This window comes from Scyliorhinus canicula, chromosome 14 (assembly GCF_902713615.1).
Source record: "Scyliorhinus canicula chromosome 14, sScyCan1.1, whole genome shotgun sequence".
In the NCBI taxonomy this organism is placed as follows: Eukaryota; Metazoa; Chordata; class Chondrichthyes; order Carcharhiniformes; family Scyliorhinidae; genus Scyliorhinus; species Scyliorhinus canicula.
Genome location: NC_052159.1, coordinates 82,005,721 through 82,020,126, shown reverse-complemented (window position 1 = coordinate 82,020,126; position 14,406 = coordinate 82,005,721). Strand labels below are relative to the sequence as shown.

The 14,406-nt window shown below is 43.7% G+C and overlaps 1 protein-coding gene across 2 annotated transcripts in view; it reads right to left on the bottom strand.

Annotated features, from left to right (window-relative positions):
- Nucleotides 1–14,406, bottom strand: part of LOC119977829 (ankyrin repeat domain-containing protein 42-like) — a 66,051-nt gene that overhangs the window by 5,257 nt on the left and 46,388 nt on the right. For both annotated transcript variants that reach the window (XM_038819064.1, XM_038819065.1), the window contains 4 exons: nt 11,110–11,215; nt 5,457–5,626; nt 4,620–4,746; nt 322–463 (listed from right to left, as the gene is read on the bottom strand). In XM_038819064.1, the coding sequence (XP_038674992.1) occupies nt 322–463; nt 4,620–4,746; nt 5,457–5,626; nt 11,110–11,215 (545 nt within the window). The remainder of the gene's footprint in view (nt 1–321; nt 464–4,619; nt 4,747–5,456; nt 5,627–11,109; nt 11,216–14,406) is intronic.

Genomic DNA, 14,406 nt, shown 5'->3' with positions numbered 1-14,406 from the left:
TTCTGCATCGTACATTTCTGATACAATGATTACCAGCATTCACCAATAATGCCATTAAATGACATCTGCTCATCAATAACCTATACTCCAACATGTTAGTTTAGGGTCTGTCAGAATCACTCAGCTTCAGACCTCATAACCAACTTGCCTTAAGCCTGGATGCAGGAACTGAATGCAAGAGGCGAGATGAGAGAAATTGTCCTTTCAAAAGATTAATTAGGTTGCTGAAAAAATAGTTTCTAGTACGTGCATATACATTGTTAAAATTCTCCTAAAATACAAATAATCTTTAAACCAGCTGAAATAGTAGAATGCACTCACCGCACAACCATCAGATGTCTTCAGTTTTTCCAGACACTGATTTAGGTGGCCTATCTCTGCTCTACAGTCATCCAGCTGACACTCCAGCTTCTCCCGGCGTAAGCGCTCATACTCCAGTTGAGCCTGCAGCTCCTTCAGCATTCTGTGCAAAGGAAAATGGTATTCCACATCATCCCCTTCTTCACATGAGAAATATTTCCTAAATGCTGCTTCTCACCCAAGAAGACAATTTTCTGTGTGGGTTTTGGCAACATGTGCCAGCAAGCTCACATAACTATTGAGCATATAGCAGGCCAGTCTTCACCCAGCTTCCTCCTCCTCAAAGGCAATTAGGGATGAGCAATAAATGCCCCTGCCAGCAAAACTTACAACCTATGTAAGAACAAAATGTGTCTGGACTTGTACAATAGCCAGGGATGGAAACCTTGGATGATTTTCTTTTTCTTAGCCAAATGATGCTACTGTAAATTGCAGCACCCAAACTGCTACCTTGGCTGAGATCTAAGTCAGGCCGAACAGTTTCCTTACAGGGAAGGAAGCAAGCAGGTTCATACAGAAGCAAGGGGGAGTATTCATGAATCTTTTATACCAGAGACACACTATGGCAGGTGTCTGTCAGTCAATCTGCTCACCTTGTAAAAACTAATGAACCTTAGTTAAAAACAAGTTTGGATTATTGTTGGGCAACAAATGCCGAGAAGGTGCGGGTTTGGGGTCGGGAGCTGGAGGCAATGTGGGTGAGGATGGAGGTAGGTTCATGTTGAGGGTTGTGGCTGCAGGTGCAGGCAACAGCTCCGTTTCATTTTGCCCCAGGGAAATATTGGGTAGTCCGGTGCTGATGGCCATGCTGAAGATATGGAGGCAATTCCAGCAGCATTTTAAGTTAAGGATGGGATGAGGCTGATGCTAGGGTTTCGGGGTTGGGAGGAGCAGATATTCTTGAAAGGGCGGTTTGCGAGCTTAGAGGAGTTGACTGAGAAGTTTGGGATTCCTCGAGGGCAGGCCTTTAGGTACATGCAGGTGTGGGATTTTGCAAGGAAGGGGGGTGGATGTCAGTTTGTCCACCCTGTGCCTCAGTCTGGCTGGGGGACCTGAGGGAGTTCCTTTATCTTGAGAAGGTGAAGTTCACCTGGGGGGGTGGCTGTTATTGAGGGGTTCCAGAAGAGATAGGGTCTGTTAATGCTCTGAAGAGTTTGTTGCCATCAGCAGCTAAGTGGGGCAGGGTTATTCTTCGAGTCATAGGTGGATTGGTGGATATCCGGTGCTCCAGATATTTTCTAGAACTTTCTTCTTTTATATAAATGTTTTTTATTGGGTTTTTGAACGAAGTATATTTACCGTTATGTACACAGGATAAGAAACATATATAGAAGAGAAGGGCACACCCCAACATACCAAAGAAAAGAAAATAGTGAATAATAAAAAAAATACAATAAAAAATAAAATAGAATAATTGGTAGGGTATTGTGCACCAGCTTTAGGTGTTGTAATCATAGAATCCTTACAATGCAGAAGGAGACCATTCAGCCCATCAAATCTGCACTGGCCCTCGGAAAGAGCACCCTACTTAAGCCCATGCCTCCACCCTATTTCCATAACCCAGTATCCCTACCTAACCTTTTGGACATTAAGGGACAATTTAGCATGGCCAAACCACCTAACCTGCACATCTTTGGACTGTGGGAGGAAACTAGAGCAAACTCCACACAGTCACCCGAGGCCAGAATCGAACCCTGGAGCTGAGGCAGCAGTGCTAACCACTGTGCCATCGTGATGGCTTGTGGAAAGTCTCTGATAGCAACGTACCTGGTGGTGGTTTACACACTGGCAAGTGACATTCAGCAGGTTTAGTGGGAGGTAAAGCTCTTTCAACATTTATGCAATAGAAATATTTGTCCTCTAACTGATAAATACAGCTGAGTTGGAGAACTAAGTATGCGACAGACAGCACAACTGAGGTCATATTCTACCACAGCTGCTCACATTATTCCCTTGTACAATCTAACTCAGTCAGCTTGAGTTAGTACAATGAAGAAAGGCAGCATTTCCTCATATAACTCTAATTCAGTTTAAATTAAAGTTCATCTTCTAAATTACAGTCAGCCATTTTGGTACCAGGAAAGGGACCATTTGTTTTCTCAAATTTCCTTGCCAAACAACTTACTATATTAACAGGAGGTTGAATCAATTTTTACTCAGCATATATTTTCTTTTTTTAAAACATTTTATTGAGGCATTTATGGTTTTATAATATGATGTACTATCAATTACAACGAGACGAGAGTCGAGAGTAATCGAGGCTTTATCACACAGAGATGTGGAGCCTCCCGCAGCTGCTGCCAAAATGGCTGCAGCTTGGAGAGCCCACACATTTATACTCTGCCTACTGGGCGGAGCCAGCAGGCAGGGATCTACCCCCGTACATGAAATACAGGGGCCTTACTACCACATAATAACAAAAGACACAAGTACAGATATAAACATAGTTCAACACATAGCACACCCCTTCATCTCCCGTAGTCTTCGCCTAAGCTAGGCCGACATAGTCTAACGCCCTACCCCTACCCCTCCCCCCTTGCTGCCTAACCAACCCCCCCACCTCCCTACATTGGATCTGCTGATGGTTCAAATTTCTCCGAAGAAGTCGATAAACGGCTGCCACTCTGGACGAACCCGAAAGATGAACCTCAGGTCGAACTTGATTTTCTCAAACCTGAGAAACCCAGACATGTCACTAACCCATACCCCTGCTTTTGAGCGCTTCGAATCCCTCCACACTGGTAAGATCCGTCATGGGCTACCAAGAAGGCAATGGCCAAAACATCTCCCTCTTGTATTTCTTCAATCCCGATCGGGGCTCCCAGCCCATCCACCAACCCTGCCTCCATGTTTGGAGACTTCAACCTTTCCAAGAACTGCCTCGTCCCCTCCACCCCAGCTGGGGGCTCCGATTCATACAACTTACTGTAAAACTCCTTAAACACTCCATTCACTCCTGCTGGGTCCAGTACCATGTTTCTTCCTCTGTCCTTCACTCTTCCTATCTCCCTGACCACCTCCCTTTTCCTTAACTGGTGTGCTAGCATCCTACTGGCCTCTCACCATACTCATATAATCGCCCCTCTTGCCTTCCTCAACTTCCCCATCGCCTTCCCTGTAGATAACAGCCCAAACTCCATCTTCAGCTTGTGCCGCTCCTTCAACAACCCTGCCGCGGGGCTTCAGAATACCTTCTATCCAGCTGGAGTATCTCCCTAACCAACCTATCTGTCTCTGCCTGTTCCACCTTCTCCCTATGAGCCCGGACCAAAATTAGCTCCCTGCTAACCACCGCTTTCAGCGCTTCACACACCGTTGCTGCCAAAACTTCTTCCATATCATTTATCTCTAAATAATTCTGAATGGCCTCCCCCACCCGTCTGCACACCCCCTCATCTGCTAACAGTCCTACATCCAGTCTCCATTGTGGGCGCTGACCCCCCCACCTTGCTCACTCGTAAGTCCACCCAGTGTGGAGCATGGTCTGGCACAACGATCGCCGAATACTCAGCATCCACCACCCCCGCCAGAAAAGCCTTGTTCAAAACAAAAAAAAAATCAATCCGGGAGTACAATTTGTGAGCCTGGGAGAAAAAAAGAAAACTCGTTCGTTCTTGGCCATCCAAACCTCCATGGGTCTACACACCCCCCCCCCCCCCCCCCCCCCCCCCCCCATCTGTTCCATAAACCTCCCCATCTGTTCCATAAACCTTTTTAGCTCCTTTGCCGTGGCTGGCACCTTCCCTGTCCTTGATCTCAACCGATCTAACCTCGGTTCAATGACCGTACTGAAGTCCCCTCCCATGATTAACCCATGTGAGTCCAGGTCCGGGATCTTCCCCAACACCCGCCTCATAAACTCCGCATCGTCCCAGTTTGGTGCGTAAATATTTACTAAGACCACCAGCATCCCCTCCAATTTCCCACTTACATAACATACCTACCACCCGAATCCGTCATTATGCTCCCTACCTCAAATGAAACCCGCTTATTAATCAAAATCATAACTCCCCTTGTTTTAGAATCTAACCCCGAATGAAATACCTGCCCTATCCAACTCTTCCTCAGCCTAGTCTGATCCACCACCCCCAGGTGTGTCTCTTGTAACATTGCCACGTCGGCCTTCAGCCTCTTCAGATGAGCCCTCTTGACCAGCCCATTCAGCCCTCTCACGTTCCATATGATCAGCCTGGTCGGAAGGCACCTCCTGAACATTCTGAATATTTTCATAGTAATAAAAAGTTGCACTCGATAAATACCTTTCTGCTTCTTTCCCTTCCTTCCGCCGGAAATGGTCTTCCTCCAGCGTACCTCCAAGTTGTCTGTAGTTGCTTTTTGCAATTTCTAATAACCGTTCAAATCTTTCAATCTTTTCATAGGCCCTCACTGCAGAGAATAAGAGAGAAATATTGAATTACAGAATATTTCCCCATATGGAAGTAGGGCAATGCTAGAATTAGATTTTAAGGTAAACACATATAAGTTATTCAAGAAAGACAAAGAAGTATATATTTGATGTACAGTACATGGGAATATTACTGCAGAAAAAAAATTAATTTATGCCAGTGTGAAGTGTACGGTGCTCGGTTTAATCCATATTTGGGATTTTGTTTCAAAACAAAAGGAAGGTGCATCACACAGATTATAGGGAGCAAATCTGTGAGGAAGGACAAATACATGGCTGCTGGTCAATTCAACACTAAGCACTCCAGATACACCTCATCATCCTGATGTCTACTCTGTGGAGATTTGAAAGTTATGGTGGGGACTTGGAAAGGCAAGAACATCAGGGCCCATTACAGGATTTGAAACCAGAGGGAGGGTGAGAGAAGGCAGAAGAGGGAAACACAACTCATGCAAAAAAGTAGAAGTAATAAAGGAGTTGTGTCTTTGTCACCAAGTGATTACTTATGCATTTTGCATTTTTCTCCCTGGACAGCATTTAAATGTCATGACAGCCATGTTCAATCCCTGCAGCCCACTTTAGAATAAAGTGAAATAAATTGGCATATCCTGAATGGGAGGAGCTCAACCTGTTAGTACTCTGCAGGATTACATATCATTTAATGTAGAGTACACAATGAATATCAACTTACTCCTTGCGTCCCTCTTCTGACCAACACTCAGGTTCATGTTGTCCTGATTATCTGTGCTTCCTTCTGTACCATGTTGGTCAAAGAAGCTGGGATTGTCTCTATTCAGCTCTTCATCAGAATCGTCATCTATACTTCCTCCCAGCAGATTAACAGCTGCCAACTGGGAAAATCTGTATTGTAGTAATCCAAGGGTCAGTTTGTTTTGGATCTGGTCTATACAAACTTATGACCTGTTTCTGATTTGAATCTCATCACGCAAAACCCAACCCCAGGTTATGCTGGGTGTCTAACAGAATATTCATATTTCAGAGCTATGAAGTGAAATCTCCAACTCTGTTTGTTCAAGATTTTACTCTGTAGTATTATGTCAACTCCAGCAATAGACATTTTGTACAAGTGATGACTTTTATTGAACTAGTTTTTCATTAACTTTCAGGAACATAACAGCCTGTCTAAGATGATGAACAGAAACAGTCAATAGAACTCAAGTTTAATACAAGAAGTCTGAGAAAAAAAAATATTTGTACACTATTCATTCCCTGTCATTTCTTTCAAGGTTATGCTTACAATGTAACTGCAACCAATGAAGTATTTTAGGAGTATACCACACTTCCTTTGAAACTTGAACTATAGTAAAATATTCAATGCATACTCAGTTTCTGGAATTCTATGGAGTTATTGCAAGAGCTTTGATTTTTCATTGATCTGCACAAATTACCCAACCATTGTAATTGTAAAAGATCACCATCTCCTATTTCTCAGTTTTTGAAAAAGGTATCTGACGTTTGCTAAAAACATTCTTTTTCCAGCTCACTCTGAAATGCTAATTATTGAAATGATTAAAATAACCTAAAATGAAATATTTGGTAGAGACTAAGGAAAGTCTCAAGATTCTCATATTCCTGGACATGGTACAAGATACTCACAGTATCACATGGTACTCAGTGAGCTTTGCGCACGAGCAGTGGGAGAGGCCACATCTGGAGTGCGGCCATAGGCAGAGTGAGCTTTAAACTTGGGAATTTGAAGCAGAGTGGGGTCTCAATGCAGAATGGGAAGAGGTGCTCTTTGCTTTTTCTCCTTATTTTGTAACTTTTAAATCTTCAGAGAGGAATCTTGCCCTGCTGCAGCTGAGGCAACAAGGGAGACAGCCGATTGGTAAGTAGTGGGCAAGGTCGGTAAGTCTTTACAACTTTCAATTATAGTTTGAAAATAAAAGTTTTGTGGTTTATAATCTGTAAGAGCTATAACTGGTAGTATCAAGGACAAGCAAGGAAGGGCCATAGAGAATTGGATTCCATCTAATATAAAACATCTTCCAAAGCTTTAATTTAAAAAGGTAATTCATGGCAGGAGAACTCAAAGCCTTGGTTTCTTCCTCTTGCTGAATGTGGGAGGCCAGGAACATTTCCAGTGTCCGGAACCAGTATGTGTGCAGGAAGCATCTCTGGATACACCTCGGAGCTCGAATGGCGGCTGGGGACACTGTGGAGCATCTGTGAGGTGGATAGTTTTGTGGATAGCACATATAGAGAGGTGGTCACAAGCTCAGACGCCACAGGCAGGAAGGGAATGTGTGACCAGCAAGACAGAGCAAGAGATCTAGGCAGGCAGTGTAGGAATTGCCTGTGGCCATTCCCCTGCAAAACAGATATACCATTTTGGATACTGTTGAGCAGAATGACCTCTCAGGGCAAAGTAACAACAGCCAAATATGTTGCACCATGGTTGGTTCTGCTGCAGAGGGGAGGAGTAAAAAGTGTGGGAATGCAATAGTTAAAGGGGATTCGATTGTAAGGGAAATAGATAAGCATTTCAATGGTGGCAAATGAGACTCCAGGATGGCATGTTGCATCCTGGTTCTAGGGTCAAGGATGTCTCGCAGTGGTTACAGGACATTCTGGAAGGGGTGAACAACCAGTGTTTGTGGTGCACATTGGTACTAACGTCATAGGTAAAAAAGGGATGAGGTCCTGAAATCAGAATATAGGGAGTTAGGAAGAAAGTTGAGAAGTCGGACCTCAAAGACAGTGACCTCACGATTACTACCAGTGCCATATGCTAGTCAGAGTAGAAGTAGTAGGATGTATTGGATGAATATGTGGTTGAAGAGATGGTGTGAGGGCGAGGGTTTCAGATTCCTGGGGCAATGGGACCAGTACAAACTGGATGGGTTAAACCTGGGCAGGACGAGGACTGATGTCCTTAGGGGATACTTCGGACTCGGGGCGTTGGCTCTTTTCTCTCCCTGCAGATGCTGCCAGACTTCCTAAGGTTTTCCAGCATTTTCCCTTTTGTTTCAGATTCCAGCATCCGCAGTAATTTGCTTTTCTCTATTATTGAGGAGTAAATGGTTAACTATATACAGACAAAGAGGTCTCTGAAACAGCTTTTTAATTGGAGCTCCCAAGGTCACACTGCCTGACCCCTGCTCCAGGAATTATTCTCCATAAGTCGGGGTTCACACACACAAGATAGGCCCCGAGCCGGTAACGAGGACCGCATGGGATCACACCTGAAAGAGGCAGCGCTATTAGATTCCTCCCCCTTACGTCCCTCAGTAACATATAAACAACATGAGTCATTTACAGTGAACTGTGTAGAAGAAAATCTGGAGACATTAAAAAGGGACAATTCGGAACAGTTATTCACAGGGGTAATCTGAGGCATGGTGGATCACTTTGGGCCCCATCCGGCTCTTCCACCAATGGGATAGTGTTGTTGTCAGAGCAGGATGTTGCCTCGAGGATTCGACAAAATTTCGGGGACTCCCCTCTCTCCAGCTCCATCGGCATGCTTGCCTTCATTGGCCGGGACATTAAGTATAAGAATAGGCAAGTCATGTTTCAGGTGTATAGAACCTTAGTTAGATCACACTTGGAGTATCCTGTTCAATTCTGGTCGCCACACTACCAGAAGCACGTGGAGGCTTTCGAGAGGGTGCAGAAGAGATTTACCAGGATGTTGTCTGGAATGGAGGGCATTAGCTATGAGGAGAGGTTGAATAAACTCGGTTTGTTCTCACTGGAACGACGGAGGTTGAGGGGCGACCTGATAGAGGTCTACAAAATTATGAGGGGCTTAGACAGAGTGGATAGTCAGAGGCTTTTTCCCAGGGTAGAAGGGTCAATGAAGAATGGGCATAGGTTTAAGGTGCTCGGGGCAAGGTTTCGAGGAGATGTACGAGGCAAGTTTTTTTACACAGAGGGTAGTGGGTGCCTGGAACTCACTGCCGGAGGAGGTGGTGGAAGCAGGGACGACAGTGACATTTAAGGGACACCTTGACAAATACATGAATAGGATGGGAATAGGGCGATACGGCCCCAGGAAGTGTAGAAGATTTTAGTTTAGGCGGGCAGCATGGTTGGCACTGGCTTGGAGGGCCGAAGGGCCTGTTCCTGTGCTGTACTTTTCTTTGTTCTTGTTTGTTCTTTGAGAGCAGTTGGGAGGGTTTAAACTAATATGGTAAGGGGAATGGGAAGCTTTGTAAGGCTTTAGAGCAGGGGGAATCAAGAACAAGAACAGAAAGGAGAGTAAGAAAAGTGATAGGCAGAGAAATCAAGGGCCTGTGTCTGATAATAACACTGAATGTAACCCTGCTATTCAAAGAGGGAGGTAGAGAGAAAACAGGGAACAATCGACCAGTGAGCCTAACATAGGTAGTAGGGAAGTTGCTGGAATTAATTATCAAGGATTTCATAGCACAGCATTTGGAAAACAGTGGTGTGATCAGACAAAGTCAGCATGATTTACGAAAGGAAAATTATGCTTGACAAACTTACTAGAATTCTTTGAAGATGTAATAATAATAATAATAAAATAGCTTATTGTCAATGAAGTTACTGTGAAAAGCCCCGAGTCACCACATTCCGGTGCCTGTTCAGTGAGGCTGGTACAGGAATTGAACACGCGCTGCTGGCCTTGTTCTGCATTACAAACCAGCTGTTTAGCCCACTGTGCTAAACCAGCCCCTTAACTAGTAGAGTTGACTAGGGAGAACCGGTCGATGTGGTTTATTTAGACTTTCAGAAGGCAGATTAATATGTAAAATTAAAGTGCATGGGATTAGGGGTAGTGTCTGGAGATGGATATAAAACTGGTTAGCAGACAGGAAGCAAAACGTTGGAATGACTGGATTGTATTTTGATTGGCAGGCAGTGACTAGTGGAGTACCACAGGGATCTGTGCTAGGATCCCAACTGTTCACATTATATAATAATGATTTGGATGAGTGAACTAAATATATTATCTCCAAATTTGCAGATGATACAAAGTTGGGTGGGAGGGTGAGCTGTGAGGAGGATGCAGAAATGCTTCGGTGGGATGTGGACTGGCTGAGTGAGTGCGCACATGCTTGGCAGATGCAGTATAATGTGGATAAATGTGAGGTTATCTGTTTCGGTTGCAAAGCTAAGAAGGCAGATTATTATTTGAATGAATGTAAATTGAGAGGTGGATACTCACTGAGACCTTGGTGTTCTCATGCATCAGCCGCTGAAAGTAAACGTGCAGATACAGCAGGTAGTAAAGAAGGCAAATGGTATGTTGGCCTTCATAACGAGAGGATTTGAGTATAGGAATACAGATGTTTTACTTCAATCACATAGGGCACTGGTGAGGCCACACCTGGAGTATTGTGTGTGGTTTTGGTGTCCTTATCGGAGGAAGGATTTTCTTGCTATGGAGGGAGTGCAGCGATAGTTTACCAGGCTAATTCTTGGAATGACGGGACTGTCATATGAAGAGAGACTAAATTTGTTAGGATTATATTCATTGGAGTTTAGAAGAGTGAAAGGGGATCTCGTAGAAACTTACAAAATTCGAACAGGATTAGACAGAATAGATTCGGAAAGAATGTTCCCGATGGTGGGGGAGTCCAGAACGAGGGGTCATAGTTTGAGGATAAGGGATAAACCTTTTAAGATTGAGGTGAGGAGAAATTTCTTCACCCAGAGAGTGGGGAATCTGTGGAATTCGCTACCACAGAAAGTAGTTGAGGCCAAAACTTTGTATAATTTCAAGAAGGAATTGGATTAAGCTCTTGGGGCTAAAGGGATCAAGGGATATTTGGGGGGGGGGGGGGGGGGGGGGGGGGATCAGGGTATTGAACTTGATGATCAACCATGATCATAACGAATGGCGGAGCTGGCTCGAATGGCCGACTCCTACTTCTATTTTCTATGTTTCTATATGGTCTCTCAGGTTGAAAGCTTGGCTCATCATTGTAGACATAGAACATAGAACAGTACAGCACAGAACAGGCCCTTCGGCCCTCGATGTTGTGCCGAGCAATGATCACCCTACTTAAACCCACGTAACCCGTATACCCGTAACCCAACAACCCCCCCCCCCCTTAACCTTACACTACGGGCAATTTAGCATGGCCAATCCACCTAACCCGCACATCTTTGGACTGTGGGAGGAAACCGGAGCACCCGGAGGAAACCCACGCACACATGGGGAGGACGTGCAGACTCCACACAGACAGTGACCCAGCCGGGAATCGAACCTGGGACCACTGGAGCTGTGAAGCATTGATGCTAACCACCATGCTACCGTGAGGCCCTATGCTACCGTGAGGCCCTGAATAGACGAAGTTAGAAGATCATTCAATTCTAATTGCTTTACAGCCTCAACAGCTAATGTTGATTACCTCTTAGCCACGTCTTTTGGTGTCTCTCCAGCATCATTTCTGATGTGATGGTCTGCTCCCATTTCTATGAGCCATTGCAGGCAGCCAATGTGCCCTTGTCCAGCAGCTGAGAATTATACATACGAACATAAGACACACATAATCCAAACTTTTTTTTTATTTTTCCAATTAAGGGGCAATTTAGCTTGGCCAATCCACCTACCCTGCACATTTTTGGGTTGTGGGGGTGAGACCCACGCAGACAGGGGGAGAATGTGCAAACTCCATACAGAAAGTTACCCAGGGCCAGAATCGAACCGGGACCTCGGCGCCATGAGGCAGCAGTGCTAACCACTGCGGCAGCCTTATATAATCCAATTTTGCCATTAAGAAAAGCTAACATACCATTTATGTCCACAGTACCAAGATTTACCACTTGCCCTATATTACAGCAACTATTTTGTATTTTATTAGTAGCGTTCAAACCAATTGTATTGCAAGTCAAGGCTGACAACCTGTGGAAGTGGACTCTTTAAAGCAAATGTCTGGTGGAACAAGAGCTAAAATGCGAGAAGTACTTTACTGCTTGATTGTTGCCAAGCAACTGTTTTAACACTGCTACTTTCTTCAAGCAGTTGAGAAGCCTGACAATATATACAAAAAATTAACTGCCGATTTAGAGGAGCGCATTAACCCTAACATTCACCTGATGGAGTGTGTAAAACCTATCTTCATAAAGCTCAGATAAACAGAATTTTTCTCTGGGTACCACAGAGAAAGTTTGTGCCACTATTGCCCGAGTTGTCCGCCCACCGCCCACCAAACCCTCTCTCTTCATAAATGATGTGGCCACTTGTTAGTCTCCACCCTCCTAGGATTACTCTTGAGCCATAAGCAAATTGATGCAGAGTCAATAAAATTGAAATGTTTAATGCATGGCTGAAAGATTGCTGTGAGATAAATGAGTTTCAAGTAGTGGGGCACTGGCAGCAGTACTGGAGAAAGAAGGAGTTGTTTCCTTGGGATGGACTACACTTGAATTGTGCAGAGATCAAAGTCTTGCTAAATCAAATAAATAACAACCGGTGTGCGACAGGGAGGGATAGTGTGGACATTCAAGAGTGCACCAGCAAATAAGGTCAGAGTATCAAAAAATGGTAAAAGACAGAATTAAAGGCTCTTTATCTGAATGCACACAGCATGTGTAACAAGATAGATTAATTGATGACACAAATAGAAATAGATGGGTATGATAATCATTGCAGTAATTTGGTTATGAGATGACCAAGACTGGGAACCAGATATTCCAGGGTAATTGACATTTTAAAAGAATAGGAAGTAGGGGAAAGGAGGTGGGGTAGTTCTGTTAATTAACTATGAGATCAGTACAGTAGTGAGAAATGATCTTGGGTCAGAAAATCAAGATGTAGAATCAATTTGGGTGGAGATACGAAATAGTGGGAAATAAGACACTGGTGGGAGTAGGCCTCTCACAGTGGCTACACGTATGACAAAGTGTAAATAAATAAATAATGGGGGACTTGTGAGAAAGATACTGCAAAAATTGTGGGTGATATTAACCTTCATATAGATTGACCAAATCAAAATTTGCCAAAGTACCTTGAGTGATGAGTTTATAGAGTGTACATAGAACTGTTTCTTAGAATAATAAATTGTGGAACCAATCAGGAAACAGGCTATTTTAGAAATGGTAATAAGATAGGATTAATTAATTATCTAATGATAAATGAGCCTCTAGGTAAGAGTGATCATAATAATAATAATCTTTATTAGCGTCATAAGTAGGCGTACATTAACACTGCAATGAAGTTACTGTGAAAATCACCTAGTCGCCACACTACGGCACCTGTTCGAGTACACTGAGGGAGAATTCAGAATGTCCAATTCACCTAACAACTGTGCGGAGTCTGCACGTTCTCTCTGTGTCTGTGCGGGTTTCCTCCGGGTGCTCCGGTTTCCTCCACAAGTCCTGAAAGACGTGCTGCTAGATCATTTGGACATTCTGAATTCTCCCTTTGTATACCCGAACATGCGCCGGAATGTGGCGACTAGGGGCTCATCACGGTAACTTCATTGCAGTGTTGATGTAAGCCTACTTGTGACAGTAAATATTATTATTATTAAAGCATGTCTGTCGTGAATCATGGGAGGAAACTGGAGAAACACACAGACACGGGGAGAACGTGCAGACTCCGCACAGACAGTGACCAAAGCCGGGATTTGAACCTGGGACCCTGGAGCTGTGAAGCAACAGTGCTAACCACTGTGCTACCGTGCATAGAATTAGACATTCAGTTTTAAGGTGAGGAATCTGGATCTGAAACTGGTGTCTTACATTTAAACAAAGGTATGAAGGCAGAGTTGTCTAAAGTAGACTGGCAAAACTAGGTTAAAAGGTAAATCAGTAGAGAAGCTGTGGCTGATAATTAAGGACATATTTCATAACTCACAACAAAGCTATGTTCTATTGAGAAAGACTTTACAATAAGGATGCACCATCTATGGCTAACTAAAGAAGTTAAGGATGTTATCAAATTGAAAGAAAACATGCACAATACAATGCTGTGAATATTAGTGGTAGGCCCGAAGATTTGAAAAGTTTAGAAACCAGCAAAGGAAGACTAAAAAAAAAGAGGGAGAAATTAGAATGTGAAAGTAAGCAAGCAAGCAATATAAAACACACGAGCTTTCGCAGGCATATATGGGGGAAAATGGCTAAATTAAATGTTGGTCCCTTGGAGGATGAGACTGGGGAATTCATAAGAACAATAAGGAAATAGTAGAGTATTGAAACGTGTATTCTGTATCTGCCTTCATAGTAGACACAGTCCAGGTCTCATTGCAGTACACTCATTGCTATTATTTGTAGAGGGCTGAGCTATCATAGCTGATTCAATGTTGGATCTCCTCGTCAATGATGTTGTTTTGAGAGCAGTGGCTGCCAATCTATGAGAAGTGCTCAACATATTCCAGTCTCCTCTACATATATGGAAGATGGAAGACCAGATATGAGTCAATATATGAGTTTAATTTGGGGAACATTCATAGACAGGCCGAGTTTCTTGAATGCTGAATTGAAGAGATTGAGAATGGCTTGCAAATCTGGTGCAGAATGGACAATGACACTGTCTTTCGCAAGCTGTAGATCATGTATGCTATGGTGGATGGTGGTCTGTTTATTTTTTGCATGGAGGTAATTAAGGTTAAAGGGTTTTCTATCCAGATGGTACTTAATATTCACACCAGAAGGCAGTTGACCTTGATGAGATGAGATAGATTATAAATTGTATGGTGGCC